This window comes from Squalius cephalus (genome assembly GCF_949319135.1).
Source record: "Squalius cephalus genome assembly, chromosome: 1".
Classification (NCBI taxonomy): Eukaryota; Metazoa; Chordata; class Actinopteri; order Cypriniformes; family Leuciscidae; genus Squalius; species Squalius cephalus.
In genome coordinates, this window is record NC_137122.1 from 9,982,694 (window position 1) to 9,999,338 (window position 16,645).

The window sequence follows — 16,645 nt, forward strand, 5'->3', positions numbered from 1 at the left end:
CCGTTCTTTCTGTCATTCTTTTTTTCCTATGCGTGTTTCACACAGATGCACACAAATTAGCTCCTCCGCGAGACAGAACAATTATAGGGGGAGGGGCGCACCCAGCGCAGGGGTGCTACTGCCTAACAGCATGATGATAGTTGTGCACGCATCCTTCACGTGAGTACTCCAGTGGAAAAAAACCCTGCCGGCTTTGTTTTTGATGTTTATTTGTGAGTAGGTATTGTATGAATAACATAAGTCAACGTAGCTTTACACATACACACACTTTGTACTAAAGGTAAATCCAAAATAGTGATGTCACTGTCTAAGCAGAGGGATGTTGTGCAACCCTATGGAATATAGTCCACACATGACAAATGAGGTAATAATCAATATTTCAGAATTCAAACTCAGATATTGGTGTGTGATATCTGAGTTTTAATTATTTGACTACAAATCTCACCTCATCATTCCTCCCAGTGATTATTTCCAGGATAAACTGAGATGCCCCCAAACTGGCTTCCTAAAACTGACTAAATATTTAAAAAGAGCCAAAACAGCCGTTCTTTTGAACAGCTCTTTGAAAGGAACGGATCGCCAAGATCCGGATCCCTTCAAAGAGCCATAAATCCCATCACTATTTTAGACCCACCTATAAAACATTTTCATCTCCTTACCATAGCCTGATTCACAGCGGTAAGCTTTTAATGGGTTCTAATTTGAGTAGTACTGGTAGGTTTCCACGGGAAATACGAGATTGCCACGGTTTGTCTCTGCGTCAGTACGTCACGTCTGTATAATTGTATTTTAAAAGATATTTATTCTCTTCCATTAGGCTTAGTCACAAAATCACAGCAGCTACCCCGTGACGTGAGCAATACCTGACACCCAGCCCAGGAAATTCCCTTCTTATACTCCTTCTTCAAGGTCTTTCCTCTGTAGTTTTCCACTCACCCAGCCACATCTAGCTGAGTTAGAATAGAATGACCCCTCTAACCCCCCTTGGCTTAATTATCTTCCATACCTAAAGAGTTAAAGGTTCTTAACCATTTGTCTTACTGTGTGTGTCTTGCTTACGCCAGGTGCACAAACATACATGTATCCGTTCACATTCCACAATATAGACATGTGACACATTATGTTGCAATATATGTTGAAGATCAATGGAAATCCAATTTTTCCATTACAAGACTCACCTCTACAACACTTTCATCTCCTTACCGTAGCCTGATTCACAGCGGTAAGCTTTTAATGGGTTCTAATTTGAGTGGTACTGGTAGGTTTCCACGGGAAATACGAGCTTGCCGCAGTTCGTCTCTGCGTCATTACGTCACGTCTGTATACATAAAGAAGGAGTCTCGGCTAGTAGGCTATTCTGCGTGTGAGGATGCTGCAGGTGGCCATTCATATATAGCCTTAAATACATATAGTCACGTAGTGTTGATAACATTAACAATTTGAGAACAAAGTATGACAATAATAATTTGCATGGTTTGACGTGATCTGAGCTTACCTTGCGATTGTTAGATTTAATCAAGTCAAGTCACCTTTATTATATAGTGCTTTTTACAATACAGATTGTATCAAAGCAGCTTCACAGTGATAACATGAAAATAATACAACAAAGTTTGTTTCTAGAAGAAACTTGCATCATCGTCCACCCATAATAAGGCAGATCAATAATATTGTTGAATATTAAATGTCCCCAACTAAGAAAGCCAAAAGCCAAGACAACAGTGGCAAGGAACCAAAACTCCATCAGGTGACGGAATGGAGAAAAAAACCTTGGGAGAACCCAGGCTCAGTCGCTCAGTTCTCCTCTGGCCAACGAGCGAACAGTGTATGATTATGATCCAGGCAGCGTTACAGGTCAGAAGTCAGATTGGTCGTGTCGATGAGGCCTTCACAGGGCTGATGAGGCTGGCACTTCAGGGATGCGTCATGGTTGGGTCCAGGTGCAGATCCACCATCTGATCTGGATACGGCCGGGGTCCACCTCACTTCAGTAAACGGAGAGACTGGTTGACACTTCAGGACTGCGTTGTCGTCGTGTCCAGGCGCTGGTCCTTCATCAGATCTGGATACGGCCTGGATCCAACGGACTGCGGTAAACCTCGGTATAAACAGAGAGACTAATATTAACGTAGACGCCATCCTTTTTATGATGTACCAAGTACATCAGGATTTATGGGAGGTGTTCCTGGTTCCGGCTGGCCTAATCTATGCAGCCTAACATGGAATTATAGAAGTCTATAATGTGTTATGTGAATGCTAGGTCAAAGAGATGTGTTTTTGGTCTAGCTTTGAACTGACAGAGTGTGTCTGCTTCCCGGACAATTGGTAGGAAGACTGTTCCAGAGTTTTGGTGCTAAATAGGAGAAGGATCTACCGCCAGCAGTCGATTTTGATATTCTAGGTATTATTAACTGGCTGGAATATTGAGATCGCAATAGATGTGAAGGACTATAATGCGTTAAGAGCTCGCTCAAGTACTGCAGAGCTAAACCATTTAGTGCTTTGTAAGTAATCAGCAATATTTTAAAAGGTACGCCATCTTTAATAGGGAGCCAGTGCAGTTTTGACAGAACTGGGCTAATATGGTCATACTTCCTGGTTCTGGTAAGAACTCGATTTTAGATATATTTTTAAGATGGAAAAATGCAGTTTTACAGATACTAGACACGTGACTTTAAAACGAAAGATTGGTATCAAAGAGCACACCCAGGTTCCTAACCGAAGATGAAGACTTAACAGAGCAGCCATCAAGTGTTAGACAGTATTCTAGGTTATTACGTGAGGACGTTTTTTGTCCAATAATTAGAATCTCTGGGGTTTTTTTAGTTTTTTTTTTAGAAGTAGTAGGAAATTACTAGACATCCATTTTTTTTATATCAGCTATGCATTCCGTTAATTTTGTGAATTGGTAAGTTTCATCAAGGCGTGAAGAAATATAGAGCAGAGTATCATCAGCATAACAGTGAAAACTAATGCCATGCTTCCTAATGATATCTCCCAAGGGTAACATGTACAGAGTGAACAGCAGCGGTCCTAGTACTGAGCCTTGTGAGACAAAGCCAACACATATGTTGTCACCCACGACTAGTTTAAAATGTTTCCATACCTCCGATTTTCCTCCAAACATGCTCAAAGTTAATTCTCCAGCTCGGGGCCCCAAGCAATTGCTTGGTTTGCTTGCCTTGTTGCGACGGGCCTGCTCCCATCCAATCAGAATCACCCTCTGCTTAAGAAGGCGGGATAAACATCCAATGAGAATAAAGCAACAGCCAATGAGAATAAAACAATGCAAGATTGCTAGGCAAAAGCACATTTTGGCCAAGTGCATTACAGACTAACTTTAATCTCCCTTATTATTCTTAAAGCAACACATCCCAGTTTTATTCTTCTTCATGAGAAACCCTTTACATCACTTATAAATCCTATAAAGTATCTGAATGACTACTATTATTATTTAATCAATAATAATTCCCTTCTTACTCAGAATGAACTATTTCTGTAATATTCTCAGAAATAAGATAGTAATAACCCTATTCACTCTTCAATTTCCGGCTGAGAGGACATACCGGTACGCTAGTTTCTAGACGTAAACAATATGTCGAGTATTATATGTTCAGTTAAGGGCTGCCATAATAATTGGATCAAGAGGCGAGAACAATTGAACAAACTGTGTTACGAACACAATGTGATGCGATCTGAGTGTTGTGGTGCAGTTTACGATTTACAACCACCACCTAAAGACGAGGAGCACCTGAGGCAATGGCGGAAGGCACTAAACTTAAAGTGCCCACCCAAGCGCCCTTATGTGTGTTCATACCATTTTATGGACGGGAAGCCAACTGACGAACACCCTTACCCCGAGAAATGGCTCGGCTACGATGTTCCGGCAAAGAAGTCACGCCGGGTGCTGAACAGGTTGTCAGATTCAGGTAAAGTAACTTACCTAACTGTTAACTTAGCTAACTTATGTGCTTGTTAGCCTAACGTTAGATTCGTGATTCAATGATTACATTTAAGATCAGTAATGAGCCGTTAACAAAATACAACGAACCTTGCATTATTACCATTGCCCAACTATAACGTTAAATATCATATTTCTTATATTTCGTTTACTTTGTGATATGGACCTACGGGTCTGAAATAATGAATCAATTAATATTCACGATATTATTACATAATATGTTACATTACAGTCTTATAATAGCTCACATTATTCCTGTAAGCAGGCCAGCTAGCTACATCTCTCTTTCAGATATTGATAATGACTTAAATAGAGGAGATTGTGTGTGTATACTGTCTTGTGTTTTTAATGGATCTCTCTTTTACACACTGTTCTCTGTAACTATGGGTCCATCATCCATCATACATTAAAGGTCCCATGACATGAAATTTCCACTTTCTGAGGTTTTTTAACATTAATATGAGTTCCCCTAGCCTGTATATGGTCACCAAGTTTCTAGAAATTTTAATCGGTGTAAATCGAGCTTTTGCTATTTTTCTCTGCCTTTGAGAAAATGGAAGCTCAACCGGGCTGATCTTGAATCTCCTCCTTATGACGTTATAAGGAGAAATGTTACCTCCCCTGTCTCTGCTTTGCCTGCCCAGAGAATATTTCTTGCCCATGAGAAAATGAGCTAGGAAGTAGAACGCGCGCGCGATTTTAGTTTGTCCACGAGAGATATCATGGCTTTTGAGCGCGCAAAGCATAATAATTGCTCAATAATTGGATGTACAAATGAACTTTGAATGGTCAATACAGAGCTGGGCTTGCTGAACGTCGGACAAGTAAGTCAACAAATTATAAGTGTGTTGCTTTACTGTTTATGGTTACCTAGCTTCTTACACGTAGAATGTGGCTGTCACATTAGCTATGCAGTTACCTGCGCTAATGTAAAGGTAGACAGCATCAAGTTACACACACTGTAACGCGAGTGTTATACACTTCGTTATTTGGATAACCGTTTTCCTGTTGGTTATATGGCGCACGCGATATCCGCATTTCAAGATCGCAGAGCTTGATAATTGTAATGAGATAAATTACAGACGTTACAGATCTCTCATGAAAAGGCAACAGTAGGTTCGCATTAGCTACATGATAATAACTGTAAACCATCCGAATAAAGTACCGTATCCAGACATAATATTTTAAACTAACCATTCGGAAACGTCCTGCTGGAGCCGCTGAGTTTCAACTTCTTCATCCGTTGCTTCTCCATCTGGATCAGATTCTGTCAAACTGAAATGCTTGAACGACTGCATGTCTTCGTGCTATTGCAATATATCCAACATAAACAAACATGCATGGTACCTACAAAAAGTAGCATGTCATGGGACCTTTAAATCTCATGATCTATTTTAAGTACTAATGTAAAAAAAATGTTATAGTTATATTTTTTCCATAGATGCATCAATGAGCGTCAGTGATGCAGTGGACAACTGTGAGGATGATCACAGCCATATGCCCCACACCTGTGATGCAGAAACACAATGGGAGGATCCATCTGTCTCTGACCACAACTACAGTCCAAAATCTAAACTCAACGTGAAGCCACCTACATCTGAAATGGGAACACAATGCATTGAGCCAGTTCCATTGTACATAACTCTGCTGAGGAACGACCACCTTTGTCAGCTCTACACAGGGTTGACACTGGATGCATTCCATTCAGTTGCGGAGCACCTCACCCATTCATACACCAACAGCTTTCAGCTACACACTTGGGATCAGCTCCTGATCACTCTGATGAAGCTGTGTCTTAATTTATTGCAGGGTGATCTTGCTGAAAGGTTTGGTGTTTCTCAGTCTATTGTTAGCAAGGTGATTTTGTGTTGGCTTGACATCATGGAGGAGAAGATGAGGTGCCACATACCATTGCTTCCCAGGGAGACAATCCAGGCAACAATGCTTCAGTGTTTCAGAGAGCAATTTCCAAACACAATATGTGTGATCGACTGTTCAGAGACACCCCTTCAAAAGCCACGCAACCTTGACTCGAGAGGTGAATCCTACAGCCATTACTACGACCAGAACACCATTAAATACCTGGTCTCCATTGCACCATGTGGACTGATCATGTTCATTTCACCAGCATATGGAGGAAGGTGCAGTGATAAATTCATAACCACAAATTCAGGGTTCCTGGAATACCTTCGTCCAGGCGATGAAGTAATGGCAGACAGAGGCTTCACCATTACCGATCTCCTCTATGAAAGGAAGGTGAAACTTGTCCTTCCAGCATTCACCAAGAGAGGCATGCAACTCTCTGAAGAAGACACCACTAACACTAGGCGCATCGCCAATGTACGTGTCCACGTTGAGCGGGTCATATGCTGACTTAAAAACTTCAAAGTCCTGTCTCAAACCATTCCAATTAACCTCACCCCTAAAATTGATAGAATTTGTGACTTAAAAACATTTTGATAGAATTTGATAGACTTAAAAACTTCAAAGTCCTGTCTCAAACCATTCCAATTAACCTCACCCCTAAAATTGATAGAATTTGTGCAGCCCTGTGCAACCTTCGAAGCGACATCATTTCTGAGATTGAGGATGAATAAATGTTTATTTGTAGGTGTGTTCCATGTCTGTCGATACTTTTTGCTTTCATTCTGCTTTAAATAATCAGTGTAAATAGTCTAAGTAGTTATTTTTATAAACCTTTACAATGTGACCAGATGTTACCTTTGTGAATAGTTATTTTTATAAACCTTTACAGTGTCAAGTCAAGTCAAGTCAAGTTTATTTATAGAGCGCTTTTCACAACATAGATTGTATCAAAGCAGCTTCACAGTATTAAATTAAAATAATACATAAATGTTTGTTTCTAGTGGAACGTCCACGTTTGGTCTTTACGTTTCCTTTTCCATTTTCAGTGCAGGCATATTTTTTTTCCTAGCACATTTTACCAATTCCAAACCACATTAATCTTAATAATTAGCATTAATTTTGTATTTAATTATTTATAAGTCATGTAAAAAACACATTTAATTCATATGTGCAAAAAGAAAACCTGCTTAATATTTATGCACATCTAAAATACACAATTAATAGTAGTTGTTAAGATTGATGTGGTTTGGAATTGGTCAAATGTGCCATCATAAAATCAAATTGCAAAATAATGATGCATGCACTGTACTTACCTGGCCTCCATTCACTTACCTTACTCCAATGTACAATTAAGAGATTTAACAAGATACTTAGCCTGCCGGTGGTCATCAGGTCATCATCAGCTGTGTATGTCACAAACATTTTGTTACTATACCTAAATATAAACATTTATAACATACTTATGTTAACAACTCGAACGTTGCAAGATATTATCATGAATAATAAATACTAATAATGAGTGTGATATAGTCATACCTTCCATAATATAGAGGCTGCGTGGCTACAGGACCTTCCCAAACCAGCGATGCACAAACATCCAGTAGTCTCCACTGATCCCAGGCTGCTAACTAGCACCCACGCAGAGTGGTGTGGACTGCTCGACTGGCTGGGGTGCACGTTTGCTTTTATAAATACAAAGTCACCCTCACAGTGTCAGGTTTGGCATAGATGAAGCAGACAGAAGGTAAGTTAAATGCTTTAATTTGCAGAATGGATAGGTACAGCGTAACAGGTGAGTAAACCATAAGTTGAATATCAGATGATAGCTTAACTGAAGTGTAAGCCTGTGAACAATGAGCGTGTGAATGACTGAGTGGGTGGAGTGAGGGAATGAGTGGAAGGAGATGATGATGGAAGAGTACACGACCCACTGAAATATTATTAACATCACCTGGGTTACATCTGCGTGTTTTAATTGGAAAGTTAGTTTACATATTTATATAAACAATAACCATTGGGTAACGTTCTATATTTGGTAACTATTTCTATGTTAATATAAAAAATGTCTATGTTGTTAAAAATAACTATCCTGCAATGTTTTGGGAACATTATATTATTGTTGCAAAAAAAAAAAAAGTATTCCTAGAACATTATTATTTAGTTCCCAAAACAATAACCAAACAGGAACCAAATACCAATGTTAGGGGGACGTTCTGTGTTTGCTGAGAAGCCTCAGAAGCAAACGTAATACTTGGCTTTCAGAATGGAAAATTATGGAATTATTCCTGAAGCAAGAAGAATCTGCAGATAATAAAATTGGACAATAACAACAAGCTGTTGATAAAATTATAATGAATTTAATCAATCATTACTTAAAGTACAAAAATGTATACAAATTAAAACTAATGAGACAGATCTCAAACAATGAACGAGTTACAATTAATTTCAGATTCATGTCTCTGTTGAAAGTGTTACGGCCTCTTCTTCAGCTCCTGAACATGAAAATGTTTTTCCAGTGTAATTTTTCTGGTGCTCTTCTTCTGAATGAGAAGGCAAAAGTGATTTCAGAACGAAGGCCCGAGTGAAACTCTTCCCGCATTGATCACATGTGTAAAGTTTCTCTCCACTGTGGATCCTCATGTGAATCTTCAGACTTCATTTACATGTGAAGAGTTTTTTAGACTTCTGTTTTTCCTTTCTCGTTCGCGTCCATCAGGTCTAAAAGAAACATTAAATCAAGTGAGATTTCAAATGAGAGACAAACGTGAAATGAAAAGTGAAGCTCAAAGTCAAGATCACCGAGTTCAATAGTCATTTTAATCTCATCAAATCTGGTCGACAACTGATGTGCACGATTATGATCTATTTTAATGTCATGAAGATGATTTGTGATATAAAACACTAGTTTGATCATGAAACAATGTAAATCTGGTGAGCATCAGCATGTTCTTCATCATGAAGAATGAATGAGGAATCAAGAATAAACACCAACCTCTTTGTTCTTCAGTATCATGATGTTTCATTCTGCAGGTTCTGGATCACTGGCGTTCTCTCCGTCCTCTCCTTCCAGATGCTTTCTGGCAGTTCTGCTAAAAACACACACGTTTCATTTCTTACAGACATGATACGAGAGGAATAATCAATATTTCAAGTACTAAGGCTAATCACATGTTAAAAAAAAATAGTGACCTTGATCATGTAACCTAACAGTGTTGTTCAATAAAACCCAAATTATTGCTTGTTATTATATATTTGTATTTTAATGGCTGTTGTTTCACTTGGATCTATCTTTATTACCACATTTTTGTTTGATTACTCGATTTATCTGTGGAATAATTGGCAAAATACTTCATTACTAAAATAATCGATAGCTGCAGCCCTACTTTTGCTTTAAAGGGGACATATCATGCTAAATCCACTTTTTTAGCCCTTAAATGCATTTTGTTGTATATTTGGAGTGTTTAGAAGTACAGAAAAGTTGACATTATTATTTTCAGGTGTTTCGTTGATATCTTTATATTCTGTTTTGGTCATATTTTTCAACCTGTCACGATTTTTCTGTTATCTATGACGTTTTTTGAACTATTACGTCACAGTATTTGAAGCGGAACTGCCAAATAAGGACATTGACTTCCGGCCCAACACTTCGAGCAATCTGGCATTTTTATTTCTCGCTGCAATTTTGTAGTCCAAGCTAAAAGATGCAGAAGTTACGAGGGGGTAAGTTAAAATGTTCGGTTGTTGGATGTAGTAACCCACACGCTTCATTACACCGTCTAATATAGATGATCTGCCGCGCTTGTGACAGGACGCATGTTTAACTGAAAGAACGAGCAGAGAGAGAGAGACCTGGTCGCGCGCACTCTCTCTCTCTCTCTCTCTCTCTTCAGAGCCAGGCGAAAGTGTAAACAAGACTTCACCATCTCCAAACTAGACGCTGTCTTGCTCTCTCTCCCTCGCACATATTAATCAAAATAAATCGACACGGTGGTAAAAGGTCGGAAGACCAAAGTTTCATGTGTAAATACAGTAACACACCATTGTGATACATCCATATGAAGACGTTGTTCTGCAGGTTCGTCGTCTTCATTTTCATCTCGCACCGGCTCCGACTCTGGCTCGAACATGTAAGGCCGGCTGGACAAGTCTTCCGTTGTGGACAAGTCTTCCGTTGTTGACATTTTGTTAATAACGTGTGAATAAAAAGTTTCTGTGCCGCTAGATAATCGTATCTCTGCTATCAAACTACAAAAATGGCGGAACGGGGTGGAGTTGAACCGAGTGTGACCGCTACAACCTGGAGAGGGGGCGGGGTATGAAGTGTCTCAATTGTATTTAAAGAGACCGCACCAAAACGAGTTGCTCTCAGACGCACATCAGAAAAGGGGTAGAAAAGGGGCCTGTGGAGCTATAATAATGAGGAATTCAGACCCAAGCATTGCAGTTCTGCTTTATATAGACCACAAATGTATGATTTATATGTAAAAAGGAACAATTTAAAAGCATGACATGTCTCCTTTAAAAAAGGATTTCATAGAAATTTGGGTTTCATTTGGCGTTTTACTACTGAAGTCCTGTTTATTTTTTCCATCTAACTGTGCTGAACAGAAGCCCAGAACATGTGGACATATTGACATTAAGAACATGCTGACTTTCTCAGACTTATTATTTTTCATTTTATGTTTGTATACAAATTTTTACTAAATTAGTCAATAGATTAATTGATACAAAAATAGTCGTTAGTGGCAGCCCTAGAAAAAACTATTATCGAGTGGAAATGGCTTATAAGTTAATAAGCCATTTCCAAGGACTTCTCCTTTCCAAGGACTTCTCCATTCTCCTTGCCAAGGAGAAGTGTTGGGTGAGTAAATCATGGGCTAATTTTCTTTTTGGGTGAAATATCCCTTTAATTGCCTTCTAAAGGATTTTCTTGTTACTTGTTTTTTTTTTTTTTTCTAACATGTCCTGTTCTGTAGACTTGCTCTTTATTTATAGTTTTTTATACTGTAGTGTACACAACCAGCAAAACATGTCCTGTAGACATGGTTATTATGTACCTGTCCAATATGACTGTCAGTTTAAATAAACCTTGTGTTTAATTGTTATAAATCTATTTTGATGCGTTTTCCCATAACTTTTGTAATTTTACATGTTTAAAATATCAAAATTAATATCGATATCACAATATCACATTTGGTCAATATTGTTCACCCCTACCGTGATCTCAGACTGCGGTGATGTGGTTTCTCCACTGCATGGATCTTCATGTGTCGCTTCAGGCTACTTTTAACAGAGAAACTCTTTCCACACTGATCACACGTGTGCGGCTTCTCTCCAGTGTGGATCCTCTCATGTGATCTCAGATTTGCTGACTGACTGAATCTCTTGTCACAGTGTGAACACTTGTAAGGTTTTTCTCCAGTGTGGATCCTCTTATGTGATTGCAGATTTATTAAATGACTGAATCTCTTGTCACAGTGTGAACACTTGTAAGGTTTTTCTCCAGTGTGAATTCTCTGGTGCTGTTTTAAACTGTCCGCTCTAGTAAAAGTCTTCTCACACTCAAAGCACATGTACTCTCTCACACCAGTGTGGATTTTCTCATGTGTGTATAAATGTTGCAGCTGTGAAAAACTCTTTCCACACACAGAACATGAATGCGGCTTCTCCTTCATATGAACTGTCAGGTGTGTCTTCAGGTTTGATGCACAGACAAATGTTTTGCCGCATTGATCACATGTGAAAGGCTTCTCTCCAGTGTGAACTCTCATGTGGCGCTCAAGATGTTGTTTGTTTGAGAATCTCTTTTCACACTGATCACACATGAATGGCTTCTCTCCGGTGTGAACTCTCATGTGAAGATTAAGACTGTTTTTGTTTGAGAAACTCTTCCCACACTGATCACAAGGGAATGGTTTCTCTCCAGTGTGGATCCTCTCGTGTTGTTTTTTATCTGCCAACTGAATGAATCTCTTGTCACAGTGTGAACACTTGTAAGGCTTTTCTCCAGTGTGGATCCTCTCATGTTTTTTCAGATTTGCTGATTGACTGAATCTCTTGTCACAATGTGAACACTTGTAAGGTTTTTCTCCAGTGTGAATTCTCTGGTGCAGTTTTAGATTGTCTGCTCTAGTAAAAGTCTTCTCACACTCAAAGCACATGTACTCTCTCACACCAGTGTGGATTTTCTCATGATTCTGTAAAGTATGCAGCATTGAAAAACTCTTTCCACACACAGAACATGAATGCGGCTTCTCCTTTGTATGAACTATCAGGTGTGTCTTCAGGTGTGATGAACAGCTAAATGTTTTGCTGCATTGATCACATGTGTACGGCTTCTCTCCGGTGTGGATCCTCATGTGCATCTTAAGACTTTGTTTGTTTGAGAATCTCTTTTCACACTGATCACACATGAATGGCTTCTCTCCGGTGTGGATCCTCATGTGTAATTTATGGTGTGAAGATTGACTGAAATCTTTCCCACATTGATCACACTTAAATGGCCTCTCTCCTGTATGAACTCTCATGTGAACATCAAGAATCAGTTTGTATGTGAAACTCTTTCCACACTGATCACATGTGAACGGCTTCTCTCCGGTGTGGATCCTCATGTGTTGCTCAAGACTTTGTTTGCTTGATAAACTCTTTCCACACTGAGAGCAGGTGAAATATTTCTTGGCTCTTCTTTTCTTTAAAAATGTCTGTTTAGTCTTTGAGCGACTCAAAGGTTTTTCTCCAGGTTTGACATGATGTTCCTCCTCCACTTCACTCAGTTCTTCACTCTCCTCGCTCTCTTCCATCAGGTCTGACATCAAAGAAAAAATATTAAATTTCATTTTCAATACATCAACATAATTAAAAGAGAAATATAAAGTGAAAGGACATGAAATTGAACCCTGATGTAATAGTAGAAAGTAGACGACTGTTATAAAATATGATAATTTGATGCCTTTTTATAAATTGATTATATGCCCTTGAAACTTTCCATGAATGAGGTAAATTTATCTTCCAATTATTATCTTTAAAACATTATAGGCACAAATCCCATGTTTCTTTAACAAAATATATTAAATATATTTGATAAATGACAATTATCTAACATGATATTAACATTAAAATATACAATAACGCCATATTTTCTCACCAACTTTGAAAATGACATTTATTTTACTAAAAAGGTTTTGAATTATTAATGGCCGTTCACACTAGACTTTCTTCATAGACTTCCATTCATGCACATGTGAAAGTGGGACACCAGAAACACAAGCTCAAGTGAATTACCCTGTGAGAAATAACACAAGCGTTCAGCATTCAAGTGGAGTGGATTGTTTATTTTTTTTATTATTATTATTTTTTATTATTATTTTTTGTTATATGTTGAACTTTTGTCTGTAAAAAAGCTGCCGCAGAATGTGACGTCATTTGACGACCGTTGCAGTGTGTGTAGAAATTTCACTAGCTCAAAGTGTAGAGTGACCGCAGCTTTAACTAGATTTAAATTAACTATTTTATTAGCATTATCTGTGTCTTACATGTTTCACTCAACCCTGTTAATCCTGACATGATTTTCCTCCTTTTAAAAAACTGAGCATTTCCTAAAACTAGGGCTGCACGATATTGAAGAAAAATGCGATATGTGATATCCTATATGCGATACGATAATGCTTAAAGTGAGTAAAATAAACTTAAATTATTTTAAAAAATTATTTTATTTTAAATGAAAGAACCAACATACGTGTTTCACCTTATTTTTGTGACAAGAAGCTTACAGCTACAGCTTCAGAAAGTGAACATCAGTGTTTTACTGTAACATTAGAAGTGTTATTGTAACAACAGGGTAAACCACGGGGTTCAGGGGTTCAGCTTATCCTACATTAGGGTTATTAAACAACAGAAGCTGAATAATCAAATATGAAAATAAAAAACAGATTATTAATTCTGATTCTTAAAGGTAGGGTAGGTAGGATTTTTATAAAAAACTTTTTTTCAAATTTGTTAAACTGTCTTTATATACCAATACATAATTAAATTGTAAGTGCTCTGAAAAAGAGAGTATAAAAAAAATCGAGTGACTGCAGACCTTTTAATCTGCAATAAACACAGCTCATTATTTCCATTTGGGACAAAACAATTGATTGGTTTGTAACAACATTGGCTATTTGAATCATTCGCTCGTTTGATTCTGAATTAACAAATTCGGACTCTCTGTGTTTTCTAAGCACATTCCTGCCCAAAACGTTCTTTGCTAAGCTTATCAGAGCTTGTAACCTCCTGACTTCGAAATTACAAATCATACGCCAGGCTCCATAAAGACTGGAACAAATTGACTTTTACGACCTAAATTGCACCTTGGAGGATAAGTTCTGGACTCCAAACCCCCCCCTTTCCCTCTCTGGACCACAGAGAGATAACGAAACTTGAAACTTTCTACACACACACACACACAAACATCCCTTTGTGTTTAAATTAGGATAGAATATACTTTAATTTATGTACAATTACATTAGGCATGTGTGATTTAGTTTGGCTTTATAATAGAGGTGTGGTTTTGAAATGTATTCTTTAATCAATAGTGTTTTAGTTAGAGAATGTTCAACAATATTCTCTGGCAATTGCCTTCCCCCCACTTTGCTGTTTTATTGCCTAATGGAATGTCAACTGGGTTTTTAGGAGTGGAGCAGAATTAACGTGGTAATCTTTACTCCTACTTAAATCCTACATTTTCTACTTAAATCCTAAATTTTCTATATGCATAACCACCGAAGAAATGTAAACATGGATGTAATTTCCCATCTCATAATTTTTCTTTTACGTGGTGTAGTTTGTGTATTCTGGTAAACTTTGGTAATAAGGTTAGACAAATCAGGTGTGTACCGTGTTTAGTTCCTCAAGCTTCATATCCATTTGTACCCTATAGGGTACAACACATTTTTGGGTAAATCTTATTTCTAGACATGTAACGAACTTTAAAATGCTTGTAAATATGCATATCTTATGTAACTTGATTTTCTTAATCTTCATATGACGTGTGTGATATCGTTGAAATTCTCTCAATCTAACAGAGTCGAATTTCGATAGCAGAATGAAGTAATGTGCATTATTTTACACTTTTTCATATTTCGGGAGCCGAACAGCTCAAAGCTCATCTCCTCATGACTCATCCGAGTGGGCGTGGCCCCAGAGACAAAGACATTTTTCCCGCTTCAGACCTTTGGACGTTCATTGGTTGTTCGCGCGAACAGAGGCGTCAACCCATATTGTCCATAAAAGACCGACTCAGAAAATCCTCTCTCTCTCTCTCCTGTTTTTACGAACCCTCTTCTTCAGAAGACCCATGGCTCCCTTTTAGGGAGCATTCTTTCGTATTCGGACTCAGCGAAGCAAACGCAGCAAGCAACTTCAACTCAAAGAAAAGACTCTTTTGAAAATCCCGCGGCCGCGCTCACCTGAAGACGCATGAGAGAACAAAGGCCCATGCGCGCGCGCCTGCCTCATCCACAGACCACATGCAAGTCTCGAAATCTAAATGCTGTTTAAGGTTGCTTTCACTTTCGCTCTCTCATGCCTACGCTCTCTCCTTCCTCCTCCAAAACCCAAGTCCGGACCGGCTTCGGCCTGCTTCTCTTTTCTTTTTATTCATTTCTTTTATGTTTTTCTATAGTCTAGTTTCGTTTTCCTCTTCGCCTCTGTTCATTCACGAGCTGAATGAACTTAGCCTGAACCATTCCCTGCAACTTCACCACAAAGAAAGATAATCTTTGAAGCTCCCGCGCTCGCACGCGCGCCGGAAGACAGCACGCGCACGCCTCCCCTCAGACGACTCGCGCTGCTTTTAAAGACACGCAGAACCCTGCGGTCCTACACACCTCATACAAAGAGAACCATATGCCATGCAAGTATCGATTATTGAATTGAACTTATGATGAGATTTCTTTGTTGTGTCTTAAGGGTTACTGTCTGTGATTTTGCCATAGCCAACTGCGATCTCTGATCGCAGATTTTTGCTTTCACTTCCGATCTCGTCCCCCATCCTTCTCTCTCTCTCATCCACTCTCTCTTAATCCTTTTCTGGCATTCTATCTTTTTCTAACTCTGATCATTTTATTCTCTCTCACTGTTATTCGTTATCTTGTATTGTTTAACTGTATTTTATGTACATAGACATATAATCCGTGTGTATTGTGTAGTTTGATATATTCCTTAGTTCGATGTATTGGTCCAATTATTAAATTCCATATGCCTGTTACGATATTATGTGACACCAAGTTGTGCGACTTTGGTGTTTCTAGTTTCTTTTGTATTGTTTCTGCCGCTGTCTGTTTGTTTTACTTTCGCTCTCGCAGGCGATGTGCTGATCGGTCGCCTGATTGGCTGACAACCATCGGAGAGGAGGGTTCTGGCGTGCTGACGTCTGCAAGTGAGATCCAGTCATATGGTTACCGGAAACCCGGGAACTATAAAAGGAGTCATGGACGCACTAGACGGCGGTGGCCTTTTTGTTTGTGAACTTGACTTTGTGTGCTTAGTATATTTTCTTCTGTTAAGCTTGATTTTGGTTTTTGCTTGTTTTCAACTTTTGAGAATTTATCAAGCTTTGTTAATGTGTTCAATGTGAGATCTCGTTGTGTTGCCGTCCTATTCTTTTTATCTAAATGTTTGAGAGCGGTAACGCTGTGTTTTGGGAATGATAGAGGAAAAGGGACAGGTAAGAGATGTCACGTGACGTACATCGCACTTAGGTTTATTTTCTGTTTAGATACACTAGGTTAAAAGGGCAAGTGCCATTCGTTGTATTTTTGTTTGATAGTTAGGGTAGGGAAG

General features: G+C 38.7%; 1 protein-coding gene across 2 annotated transcripts in view; it reads right to left on the reverse strand.

The window, feature by feature from the left end:
• Window positions 1-7,570: 7,570 nt before the first annotated feature.
• LOC307162376 (uncharacterized protein) overlaps window positions 7,571-16,645 on the reverse strand; it is a 176,795-nt gene continuing 167,720 nt past the window's right edge. For both annotated transcript variants that reach the window (XM_079877630.1, XM_079877629.1), the window contains exons 3-5: window positions 11,042-12,629; window positions 8,817-8,913; window positions 7,571-8,542 (exon numbers count right to left, since the gene is read on the reverse strand). In XM_079877630.1, coding sequence (XP_079733756.1) covers window positions 8,844-8,913; window positions 11,042-12,629 — 1,658 coding nt within the window. In that variant the 3' untranslated portion in view covers window positions 7,571-8,542; window positions 8,817-8,843. The remainder of the gene's footprint in view (window positions 8,543-8,816; window positions 8,914-11,041; window positions 12,630-16,645) is intronic.